The sequence below is a fragment of the Biomphalaria glabrata genome, chromosome 6 (genome assembly GCF_947242115.1).
Source record: "Biomphalaria glabrata chromosome 6, xgBioGlab47.1, whole genome shotgun sequence".
NCBI lineage: Eukaryota > Metazoa > Mollusca > Gastropoda > Planorbidae > Biomphalaria > Biomphalaria glabrata.
The window spans coordinates 51,558,394-51,571,626 of NC_074716.1; the positions used below are offsets into that span (position 1 = coordinate 51,558,394).

Below are 13,233 nucleotides of genomic sequence, written 5' to 3' on the forward strand. Positions count from 1 at the left end.
TATCTATCGATCTATCTATCTATCTATCTATCTATCTATCTATCTATCTATCTATCTATCTATCTATCTATCTATCTATCTATCTGTGTTTCTGCCTGCCTTTCTGTCGCTGTTTCTATCTATCTATCTATCTATCTATCTATCTATCTATCTATCTATCTATCTATCTATCTATCTATCTATCTGTTTGTCTGTCTGTCGGTTTCATATTTTTTTAGTCTCTCTCTCTCTTTCTTTCTCTCCGACGTTTTACCTTTTACCTTTACCTATTCCTTAGTCTGTTGGACCGTTGGGGTACCAAGCAAGACTTGTCGACCATCTTTCTCCATTCCCCTTTCTTTTGCCTTGTTTAAAACCTCTACCAATGGAAGGCCCGTCCATTCATTTATGTTGTCCTCCCATCGCTTTCTTTGTCTGCCTCTTCTTCTTTTTCCTGGTACTGTTCCCTGAAGGAAGGTCATTGCGAGCCACGTAGATCTCCGACGTTACTTTTAAAAAAAAAAGTGTTATAGATTTCAATACATCTATTCCTACGATGTATATACATTGGAGTGTTGTCTTCGAATAGCAATGATACTTTAAAACTTGTGATTAAAATTAATTTCCATTCTTTGACAAATTAATTGATAGTTTAAAAAAAATATCCAAGAAACCTCTTCCACTTTAGCTTATATCTTGTTTTCTTTGTGCCTTGGTCTTGTTTACATGTGCTTTAGGTAAGTATACATGTGCTTTTTGGCTAAGTGGGCCTAAGCATGTGTTTTGACCTTCAATAAAGTCCAGATACAAAAACAAAATTTAATAAAATACTCTGAAAGACACAAAGATAAAGGCACATTCCTCGTCCCATATGCTAGGACAAATTTGTACAAACACTCCTTCTTCCCTAGTGCTATTAGAGCATGGAATGGGTTGCCTGAGCTAGCCAGGAAAACCAGTGACTTGGCTGAATTTAAGTCATTGGTTAATATGCATGACTAAATGCATGACGCGTAGGACGTAATCATCTTCTTTTTTGAAGTAACGTCTGTATTATATAAGATAAGATAAGATAAGATAAGATGGGAATCGACGCCAAGGGCGCCATTATCCCCTTTTTTTTACGCTGGAAAAGCTTTTATCCAACGAACAGCAACAGCCGTAGACCTGGAGCTCTTCACTCCTAGTCTGAGGGTTCCCAGCAGTGACGGCAATGGATTGAAGCACCTAATCTAAGATATCAAATAGAAAGTTTTGGGTTGTCCCAGAATCCGCCTTGCTGTAGAAACTCGTAGGGTGCTGGTCGCATGGCAACGACTGTAACCGTTGGCAACAGAGACAGTTGACACTTCCGCCTTTTTTCCTTTTTTTTTTTTTCGAGGACTTTTTTTTTTTTTTTTTTAGGATACCTCAGCTTTTTAGCTTTTGACTTCAGTTGTCGAGCTGTTTACATCCTAGGAATCCTTGGGCCTTTGCCTCTTTATTGGGCTTTATTATTATTATTTTCTATTAACAAAAAGATGCATATTTTATTTGTAAGCGTACAAATTAAATAGTTACATATTATAGTACAATGATTGCAAATGACTTCTCTATTAACGGCAAACAATGGTCGCCTACTAAACAAAAGTTTGTGATTAGTTTGATAAAAAAGAAAACTACATTTTAGATGAGGTTTAAGTGTATATGGTTTTAAAACAAACTATTTGTCCTGAGTTTACTAATATGTTTGTCTTTACCCACTGGCTACGCCCGGAACTTTAAGCAAAAATACTCAGCTGACGAAAACAAACTCAAGACCACTAAAAATACACTTTGGCTGTTGAGAATGGGAAATAAGAGCGTTAATCGAATTTCTGTCATGCATTCTCTCCCCTTCATTATCAAACCAAAAGAGAACTACCTATTTGACATTTTAGCCATTTATAAACACAAATATCTTGTCAATAAAGACGAATGAAATATTGATTTGCAACTTAATTAATCCTTTTATTGATTATTGGCAATATATTTTTCTCTATATTTTAAATTCTTTCATGGAGGTAACTTTTTTTTGTTCTATATTTCATTGATAACAATGTCGTCCCCTTGGTAGCTATTGTCATGGCGGAAATGCAGTGGCGCTGACCACTTTTCCTGGTTCTACACTTGTTTTCTTTTGACTACGAAAAAGTAAATGTATTATTGATGTTTCACCGTAGATTAAGCCTATTTTTGGCACCTCGTATCTGACGAAATCTTAGCATTGGATCTGAAGAAATCTAAACATAAGAATGATAAGATCTGACGTGTTCTTAGGATAGGATGTGACGAAATCTAAATATCTGACCTGACGAATCTTTAGTATAAGATCTGACAAAATCCTGACATAGGATCTGACGAAATTTTGACTTTGGATCTGACAAAATCCTGACATAGGATCTGACGAAATTTTGACATAGGATCTGATGCTACCATATTAGTGTCTCAACAAAATAATTTACTCTATCAACTGTAGGCAAGGTGTAATCTTAGCATAGGATCGGACGAAATCCTACCATAGGATCTGAAAAGAATTAGGATATGATATAGCACATTATAAACATAGGTATGCAAATCAATTTCGAAAAAACACACAAAAATTATGACCAATAGCCAATAGAGTTTTAAAGGGGACATCAGCATTGGTGGAAAAAAGCTGACAAGTGCCAGTAGTTTTAAATTCCTTGGAGCTCAGGGGCGTAGCTAGGAATTTCCCACCATTTGGGCGACCCTGCATTTTGCGAATATTTAATGTACAAAATGCTCATTTGGGGGGGGGGCCTTCAAGTGGGGGCCCGGGGGGAATTTCTAATTCTCCCCCCCTCCTCCCCCACCCTAGCTACGCCACTGTTGGAGCTATTGTCTCAGATGAAGGAACCAAACCTGAAGTACTGGCAAGAATGGCGCAGTGTACAGCAGCACTTTTCAAAACTCAAAATAATCTCATCAAATCAGACTGATGGTCACGGCCACATCCTCATTTGCGTGCGAATTGTTATGAAAATTATATGCCGTATCGGTTGTCGTTCTTATGTTGACATGTGCTTGTAACCCGTCCGTAAGAATGTGTTCATGAAATGTGTGTTGTGTGGGTCATTCAGTGTGTTTAAAGCCATACTAAACGGACATGGTTTTTCGACTCATGTTCATAACACGAATGTTGGACTCTGACTGCAGATCTCTAGAAGAGGATCCTAGGAATGGAGCTAAAATGCTACAGAAAGATCTTAGGTGTCACTTACAAAGACCGCAACCCGAATAAAGAGACAAGAACCAGGATTAATACAGCAATTGGACCCCACGATGACCTGCTACCATTCTTGCCAGTACTTCAGGTTTGGTTCCTTCATCTGAGACAATAGCTCCAACAGTGGCGTAGCTAGGGTGGGGGAGGAGGGGGGGGGGAGAATTTGAAATTCCCCCCGGGCCCCCACTTGAAGGCCCCCCCCCCAAATGAGCATTTTGTACATTAAAAAAAACGTAAACTCAAACTCTAAGAGCACAAGGTCCTCAGGGCTTGCAAAGATCTTCCTTCAGGGGGGACAGTAGCAGGAAGAAGAAAAAGAGGAAGATATTATTATTATAGCTTTTATATAACGCTACTTTCATGCTTATAGCATGCTCAGAGCGCTTTTGGTCCAATCTCATTTGTGGACCAGTGGGGGGGGGGGGGAGGGGGTATCTAGGAGTTGGTTTTCCGTGCTGCCTTTAGGCGCTCAGTCAACATAACTCTGCCAGAGTCGGGTGTCGAACCTCGAGCCCCCATTCTAGGTAGCCAAGCCAAGCCAAGTTCAAGCGTACTTGGCCTCTCGACCACGCTTCCCACAGATAGAGAAAGCAACATGCAAGAATGGGCATTCCTGTCAGTGAATGAAATTCTATCCGAGTCAAAGGACAGAGACGAATGGAGAAAGACGGTTTGACAGACTGAGGAATAGGTGAAGGTGAAACATAGGAATGATAAGATAAGACGTATTCTTAGTATAGGATAAGCCGAAATCTCAACATATGATAAGACGAAATCGAAACATAGTATCCGAATAAATCTTAGCATAGCTTTCTATTGCAACCATTTTAACATCCCAACATAAAATTACTTGCAAAGCCATTTTGAAAGACAAATTATAAATCCTTTCATTGATTGGATATTTGCATCACGAGGTCATGGCGGCAAGTTAATTCCAGACCATAAAAGGAGTGGTTGAGAAATTCAGGGCGCACAAAAGGTGATTGGTTGTTTCCATTAAAAAATAAGGCGAGTGGGCGGAGATGGTAAAAAAAAAGGTATTTAAGGGCTGCAACAATACTTTGGGGGCTTAAACAATGGCAGTAAATGTATTTAATTAAATTGTACTGTTAAATTGATTCCTAGTTCCAGAAATAAAGTTTTGTATTTATTGTTTAAAGGTCTCCGTTTTGAATTTATAGTTAAAATTTGTATCTCCGGCATCACGATATTGAGTGTTCAGTAATTTAACTCTTTCTCTCCGTAATTATTTACCACATTCTGGTGGAATCAACTCTGGTATCGTCAGTTAGGAGAGAAAGAGTTAAATAGAATGAGAACCGTACAACACCAGAAACGCATTGTCTGATCAATACAATCTCATCGTAACATCAAGACATCGTTGTCATCTTGCACTCAGACATATATCGTCATACCGGAGTTCAGGGGATGCCAAACAGAACAGATTAAAGTAACATTTTCCTTACAGCTGTTTTGAAACCTAATCTATTCCTCAATTCGGAGTCGCCCCTGCCTTCAAAAGCGGGCCTTACAGAAGTCAAACCCCAAAATCTGTTCAGGGATTTTAAGAATAATATTCAAGAAAAATTTCTCCCAGAAAATGTGTTATTTTCAATAGCGTCCCTTCATTCCTTTCTCATTGCTTCCTGGTTAGACGTTTGAAGGCAAAAGTCCATTTCTCGGCTAACAGCTCTATTAGCTCCCTTTGTTTTGAGTTGTCGTTCGCTTCGGTCTCCTGGGGCGATCGCCTTTCGCTGGCTGTGATCACTGTCCTGGCGGTGGTGAGTTGCAGGACATTGGAACCTCCCTGTCGTTCCCACCCCCACCCCCCTTGTTGACCAGACTATATGTGGACACTGACAGATTGGGTCAATTTTCTTTTCTTTTTTTTTTCCCCCTTTCTTTTTCAGTTGTTGAGATGAATATGAGCCTCCATCCTTCTAGGCTTGACTGACTGGATGGTCGAAAGATATGCTCCACAAACTCTAGCAACCATGATGCAGGGGTTCAAATCCAGTTGGCAGTCTTCCTCCCTAACACCCGGAGGAGGTTGAGGACGTAATAAGATATTTGAAAATTTTTTGTTCATTGACTCCTAATGGCACCCTCAAGTCATAGGCATGGGCTCATTGCGCCCCTTTCGCGCCATGGTTTCTACATTAACGGTAGTAATGGTTTGAAAGATGTGGGAATGTGTCGATGAGTAAAAAAGAGTCTATAGGGCAAATGATGTTTCTTTGGCCAACGGTAATCGAGCAATGTGTCACGGGGCCAGCACAACGACCAACCGCCTTTACTTTCCCCAACTAAAGCCAGATACCTGTTAGAGCTGTTTGGACTCAGGGGCGCCCTAAGAATCCCGAAACTCTAAATCCCAGTCCTCCCCGAGATTCGAACCAAGGACCGCAGGTTAGGAAGGTAAGCGCTTAACCACTCAGCCACCGCGCCCTGTTGTTGTTGAGTGGCAAAAAAAAAAACAACAAAAAAACAAAGCTTGACTGTTTATCATGTTGGCTTGAGCTCCTGTCTCGATTTGAGTTGTGTTTGCTGAGAGCTTAAAGCAGCACTTTAGCTATTTCTGTCTCTAGCCTTCGCCTTCAACCTACTAAAAATAGATTTACACTATTCCTGCAACTTCAACATAAGAATAGTTCAGGATAAGAAATTTATAAAGTGGAATCATTAAAAGTTAAAGGAAAGTAAACGTCATCAGAGAGCTCTGATAAATAGATACTCTTCACATTTATTCACCTGTCCATTAGTCCAGTGGTTCCCAATCTCTATTCTTAACGGAACACTCCGCACATTCTAAGTATTTAGCGGAACGCTTTGCTTATTTTTCTTATTTTTTTTTTAGAGATAAATTCACGTGGTGGCCAACTAGTTAATTATTCCAGTAGTTCGTGGAGCACCTAGTCAGGCCTCGCGGAATAAAGTTTGGGAACCACTGGCTTAGTCTGTAACATCGCTGTGGCATGTTTTGTCGACTTTCTTTCTCCATTCCATCTCCGTCGTTTCTTTAATGTTGTCTTCCCATCACTTGTTCTGTCCACCTCTTCTGTTTCCTGGTAGTGTTCCTTAAAGGAAGGTCTTCCCATCACTTGATCTGTCCACCTCTTCTTCTTTTTCCTGGTAGTGTTCCTTGAAGGAATGTCTTCCCATTGCTTTTTCTGTCGACCTCTTCTTCTTTTTCCTGGTTAGTGTTCCTTGAAGGAAGGTCTTCCCATCGCTTTTTCTGTCCACCTCTTCTTCTTTTTCCTGGTTAGTGTTCCTTGAAGGAAGGTCTTTGTGAGCCCCGAGGAGCTTCTGATATTGCCATGTGACATTACCTTCTGACCACAGATAACTCAAATTGATATTCCGAAAGGTTTTGAATAAATGACATTGGCTTCCACGCTTTTTCGTAATTGTTCCGAGAGTTGAGTCTAAGACTCTTTGATTGCTGATGGTCAGTCGATGGTTTGTAGCTCCAAACAGTACAACTAAACTGATGTAGGCGTATTATATTTTGAATAAACAAACATTAAATAACTTAAACAGACTTCGCTTGTGAACACAAATTCAATATAGATTCTGTTACAATGTACAACAGATTTAGCTTAAGAGGAGATATAGATCGAATAGCAATGAAATACACTGATATTTAAAAACAAAACTGACTACAAAACACGTCATCAATCTGTCATGTCTCTAGATCAGGGGTTCTCAACCCTGTGGAACGCGACTCCCTTGGGGGTCGATTGACCATTTGCCAGGGGTCGCCTAAGACCATCGAAAATATGGATTGGTATTGTCTACTCTTCTATTGCTGTATGTGTGTGTGGGGTGGGGGCGGGTGGTCGAGGCAGAGTGGGGGATTGTAAAAGGGGGTCGCCGAGCTTAAAAGTTTAAGAACCGCTGCTCTAGATCGTCTTCCGTTCTTAGCATAAATTATGACAGATCAACTCATATTTCATCATTCTACACTCCACAGCCACCAACCAATTGCATAGCATCTCCTTACTGTCTGTCACACGAACTCACACACTATAGCAACGATGACAAGTTGGTCACTAAATAAAGGAATCAAAGTACTGTCCATTCGATTAGATGTAAAAGTGAAGTTCCCCTTTTAGACCAGGCGATCTATATGGCAGATGATGTTAAGGTCATCTGTTTCTTTGGCCAACGGTTAACGAGCAGGGTGTTATGTGGCCAGCACAACGGCCAAGCGTTACGGACCTCCTACAACTTAAATGAGTTACCCATTAATGTTAAAATTATTTGTTTTAAAAAGAGTTTTTGTCCATTGAGTGTTTGAGCGAAACAGCATGCATATTTCTTTCCAAGTGCTAGGACAAATTCAAACAAGTGCTAATTCTTCCCTAGTGCCATTAGAGCATGGAATGTTATGCCTGAGTCAGACAGTTAAAACAATGACAGCAGAGCTTAATTCTCTAATTAACCCGCAGGCCTGCGTGGTAGCGAGACCAATATTTACAGTAGTCCTGCACACTGACCTGCGACGTCTTAGCCTGAGGGCAATGGAGACCAATAGCTCGTTGCCACGTCATGCAGACCTATTGGTCTCCAGTGCCCAAAGGATGTGACGTTGCAGGTCAGAGTTCAGGCCTTCTTTGACGATTGGTCACGCTGGTAGCCGAGAGGTTACGTGCTTGGCTTCCGAACTGAACGTTCGAATAAAGATGGAGACCTAGATTCTGAACTTCGGGGATTTTTAGTGAGCCCCCTGAATGCAAGCAACTCCAACGGGTGCCTGACATGCGTTTAGAAAGTAATGGTGGTTGGTCGTTGTGCTGGCCACATGATATCCTCGTTAACCGTCGGCCACACAAACAGATGAGCTTTACATAATATGCCCCCACAGATCGCAAGGACTAGCTTTTTTTTTTTCTCTTCTATTTAATGAACTCTCGGATACGCGTATGACGTAATTATTATTTATTTATTATTTTCTTTTATGAACAAAAAAAAATATTTAAAAAATAAGACAAGATACAAACTTCAACCGTTCATTCTGGCCTGGTCTGTTTCGAGACCATTTATTATAGAAGGCCTCACATTTGACCTGCAACGTCACAACCTGTGGGTAATTTAGACGAATAGTTCGTTGCCACGTTGTACGACCCGTGAGGCTGTGGCGTGGCAACAAGCTATTTGGGGCTAAACCGCCCACGTGTTGTGACGTAGCAGGCCAGTATTCAGGACTTCTGTAACGATTGGTCTCGTCTTTATCAGCCCAGGAAACCCACTGATATGCGAAGGACTAGATTAACACGAGGACATGCGTAGGACTTTAAAACATTTATTTAAAGGACTAATACAAATTTATAAGTTAAGAGTTAAGATAAGGTTTAGAATAGCTGAATAGCGACACTGTGTTCTTATTCGAACGCAGTTGAGACATATAAAGTCATTCTACATTCTAATTAGCGTCATTGTGGAAGTGCGTGTGTGTGGTCGTGCCAGACCAAACGAACATGTGTGTGTGCGCGCGTGTGTGTGCGTGTGATGTTGCGTGTCAATGCGCATGTATCTCGCCCCCTGGCATTGGCAGACAGTTCCAACTATTGAATTTTTTCCAGACTGAAGCCACGCCCACTCGCCGTTGAAGACATGATCTCACGACCGAATCAAAGAGTACTGGAGCAGCGAGAGAACGGGGGGCGTGTCCCTGGAGAAAGGGGGGTTGACAATGTGACTGGCGGACTGGCTTACCCTCCCCCTCCTGTTCGATCCTCTCCTGGACTTACCGTGTCGCGTGGCTTCTCGTGCCGTCCCAAGGACCCAGGACGAGGGGGCTGTTCCACGGGTTACCAGGATCACAACATTAGCAACATCGACGCTTGTCACGCAGTCTGCTCGTCAGGCGAAAATTTTAAAAATTGATTGATTCAGACCTGGCCCAGAGCCCCAGTGACAGGTGGGGGCCCCCCCTTTTCACGGAACAGTCTCACGTGCATGATGCCACGAACAAGCTCTTCTCACGAGCGTCCACAGCACGCGCATATTTTGGACCTAATTTGGACTCTGCACTAAAACTATACCTTTTTTTAAAAAAAAAAAAAAACTTTCTTGAATTGGTCATCTCTAAATAACCTGCATAATTTGGACCACCTCGCCGTGGTATTGAGACCGGAGAAGCCTACCCTGGATTATACTTTATACCTTATTTTGCCAACAAGAAGATTGTACGGATTTGTCATCGTTTGAGATGTCTTTCATATTAGAAGCAATATCGCTCAAACGTTTGAGTTCGAAGGAGTAGCAGAACTCTTTACTCTAATACAGCAAGAAATTTATCTACAAGTTCGAAAAATTCATTCAAGCATCAGGTCTGACTTCTTTGTGCGGAAACGGGTCGTTTCTTGTGGATTAACCATAGACTGCACATCTAGAAACCTACATTACAGAGCGCAGCGAAAGGGGTCCTTTACCGTTTTGTTGGACCTTTGATGCTGGAGGATTGGCTTATAAAGACAATGTATGCCACCAAGCGAAGACGCCGCACAGTGAAAAGGTAAGGTGCTTATCTACATGTCACGTCTGCGATTTTTTGTTTTTGCTTACAGAGTTGCCGGACTTGACATTGGGTTTTATACCAATAATGCTGCAACTAACGAAATCTGTGTGCTGTCGCTTGAAGTGGCCAGGCAGGCAGGTTTCGCTCGTGCGAACTTGGTAGCACACTATTGCGCAAACACACGAAGTCTGCTCAAGAAAAGTGGACAAGAAGGGAAAAAAAAAAGGAGAAAGAGGGAAAGCCGAACTGTTAGGGCACGGATCACGCTTCGTAGACACGTTTGGCTGCGGTGAGCGATTATTTTTAGTGTCGGCCATGGTCGTCACCTTGTCCAAGTTGTCCGAACACGCACATACCCTTGCACAATGGGGCCTCAGCACGCACCCGAGCATTGTCTAAGACCTGGCGCCATGGGAACAATTTCCACTCACGCAAGGTCAATTTTGGGGGGGCCTCTAGCTTTGACATATCAACACGGGCTGGAGTGTACTCACACGCACACACGCGCGCACACCCACTCACACACACACGCGCGGGAGCAAGTCATATCTTACTCTGATCTAACAGCGTCACGCATACTCCTATGCTACTGCCACTTGCCAGTATCTACATTGAGATAAAGCCAAGGAGGTGAAACGAGGCCAAATAGGTTCCAGGATTGTTCTGGAATCTCTTCACTGGTCAGTTTGCACGTCGCGTCTGATGCGTTCTTTGCACATCGCCCCGGACTTGTGGCTTCGGACGTTCATTGCCGATAGACAAGCGATTGTGTTGATACTTCTGAGTTATATTATCTGATAGGTTACAGACGTTACTTTACAAGAGCAGATAATTACGTCCTAACATTTCAAGTCGAAACTTGTACTGTGTAGGTTTTCACAATAAGATTAAAACAACTAATTTTATGCATTTTTTCAAAGGCAATTTTTTGTTTTTAAATTATTAGTTTAAATCGATTTCTTTATCATTGTTTTTAGAATGGGCAGTATATAAAAAAAATCGTTTTGAAAAATAAATAAATACATAAAAATAATAATTAAATCTCAATATATTTTATAGACCGTCGCCTATGTAAAACGTGAATATAATTCGTTATATTATAATAGAGACATATCGTCTCAACACGGTACAAACACTTCAGACAAACAGTCAAACACAAACACTAGAATCTTTAAAACATTCTTTTAATTTCTATCTTATCTTTGACTTGTAAGGAATGATAAAAAATGAAATAAAATAAATATATATTTTGTTAAAAAAAAAAACACCTAGATCTAAATATTTTATTCTAATATTTTTTTTTTTAATTGCAATGAATTTTCTAAGACAAAGCTAATAATACGAGTGTCTACCCGTGTTTGCGACATTTCTTTTACGACATAATCCTATTGCTAATAAAGTTAGCAAGCTTTTCTTCTGAAAGCCTGAACTACGAATTAAAGATTGTTTGTTTTTTTTTTTCATCGCTCGCAGATCGTCGTTTAACGTGCGCAGATTTGTTGCAGGGAAATATGCTAATATTCAACACAGGAAAATAGCTTCTCTGTATATGCATAATATTTAATTAATAAGGAGGAAAAGTTACTGTGTCTTTGAGGAAGAAGAGTCTTAAGTTATTGATTTGGGTGGGTGGCAACCTCTTTAATATCCCAAACTTCTTGTATAAACATTTGTTAAAATGTTGCTTTAGCGTTCGCTAGCGTGCGCAAAAGAAAGTAGTTGCTAATCTGAAAAAATAAACATAGGAATTTTAAATTTTTTTTTTAAAGTACCGGTATACATTATTAAGAGTTTAGGTGAACTGATTTAAAGCAATTGGTCTGAACAATGTTTTTTGTCTGGTCCATGGAAGTTCCAACCCTACCTGGTAGCTTAAACAATAAACAAAATATACAATTTCTATAATTCTTCTTGACAAAGTGAATTAAAAAATGATTTAAAAATTTGAAAATCATTAATTTCATTAGTAGCGATTTTGTTTAAATTAGTTGAAACAATTCAGCGAAGTAGCAACAACTACCAAAACAGTCCCACTTTTTTTGTGCGTACTGTTGAGACCTCAAGTATACAATATGTTGATAAAAAGCTTGTCTTTGAGTCCGAGGATTCACCATGAGTGCAGTACTTCTCGTGGCCAGGCTGCGACCTACATACCTCAATTTCGCAACATTTACCTTAGATGTAACCATTGTTCGTCACTGGTCGATTTATAATCTCCCTACGCGTTCCACGTCTGTCCTCGGCAGTGGATTTTCTTTTTGTATTATGTTAAAAAATATGGAATTTTAACAAACCAAAACAAAGTCAAGTATTTTTCTTTTGAATAATAATTAAGTGGGCTTGGGTGGTAGGCCGCACATACACTCCGGTAAACATTTTTTTGCTTACATAAATGTGTGTAACTATATATAGACTGTGAGTCCGTGAAAGTTAAACACATACATGAGATGGAGGTGATGGCCTGGTCACGTTGTATGCGCTTCGGAAGGCCGTTGCGATGGTCCCGAGTTTTTATTTCTGGAGGAGCGTCCGTATAAAATAATAAGAATTATTATACGTAAGAGATAAGTGTTATTTTCTTCTCTTCTCCTTTATTTGCTTTGTAATTTATAAGATATCTCCTGCCTGTGAAGATACTGACAATCTTAGATTAGATTGAAATGTATATTGGAATGAAGGAAATAGAAATAGTATGTTTAATTAAAAGTGCCATTCACGGAAACGTCATTCATGGGAATGTAATTTACATATTCGTTTCTGGCCCAATCAAATTCAAGGTAGGTGGATTTTCTGTATCTAGTCTTTTTTTTTTTTTTTTTTTTTTGTTATTGAAGACCAAGAATACTTAACTCTTTCTCTCCGTATTTATTTACCACATTCTGGTGGAATCAACGTTGGTATCGTCAGTTAGGAGAGAAAGAGTTAATTAGATCCAGTTTCCTCTTTCAGCCATTCATAAGTCAATCTGTGGTTTCATATACTGAACTAATGAACTAATTAATAAGGATGGCGGTTCACTCAAGACCTCTTCTATTAATCTGTATATCAGGTTGTGAAATAGAGACTGTAGTCAAACGCTTAGAATCAGGGCCGGCCTTACGAATTGCGGGGCCCAATGTAATGGATGCTTGCGATGACCCGCATCTAATTATTTTTTAGCAATCACAACAATTATTATTAATTACATTATTGTATCAACGTGAGTTATACAACCTGGGTAGGAAGCAACTCAAACGCAATATGCTCCATGGGCTAAATTAAAACTACGTCAATCGTTCGATATACAAAATATTTTAACCCTTTAAGTCCTACACCTTTAAAAGCCAGTGACAAGAGCCTTGACTGATATTGACTTGCTAAATGTAAATTGCGGTGCCCCTGCCAGGCGCGGGGCCCAATTTGAGCAATCGGTCAAATCGGCCTAAGGCCGGCCCTGTTTATAATGGGCATACATGTACAGTGT

At 40.3% G+C, this 13,233-nt stretch overlaps 1 protein-coding gene across 2 annotated transcripts in view; it reads left to right on the forward strand.

Moving 5' to 3' along the window:
- Positions 1–9,068: 9,068 nt before the first annotated feature.
- LOC106070620 (uncharacterized) overlaps positions 9,069–13,233 on the forward strand; it is an 86,156-nt gene continuing 81,991 nt past the window's right edge. Inside the window, exon 1 of one of the 2 annotated variants that reach the window (XM_056033974.1) lies at positions 9,069–9,767. In XM_056033974.1, coding sequence (XP_055889949.1) covers positions 9,703–9,767 — 65 coding nt within the window. In that variant the 5' untranslated portion in view covers positions 9,069–9,702. Of the gene's footprint in view, positions 9,768–12,371; positions 12,548–13,233 lie in introns of those variants that run through there. The other variant, XM_056033975.1, reaches the window with a different exon arrangement.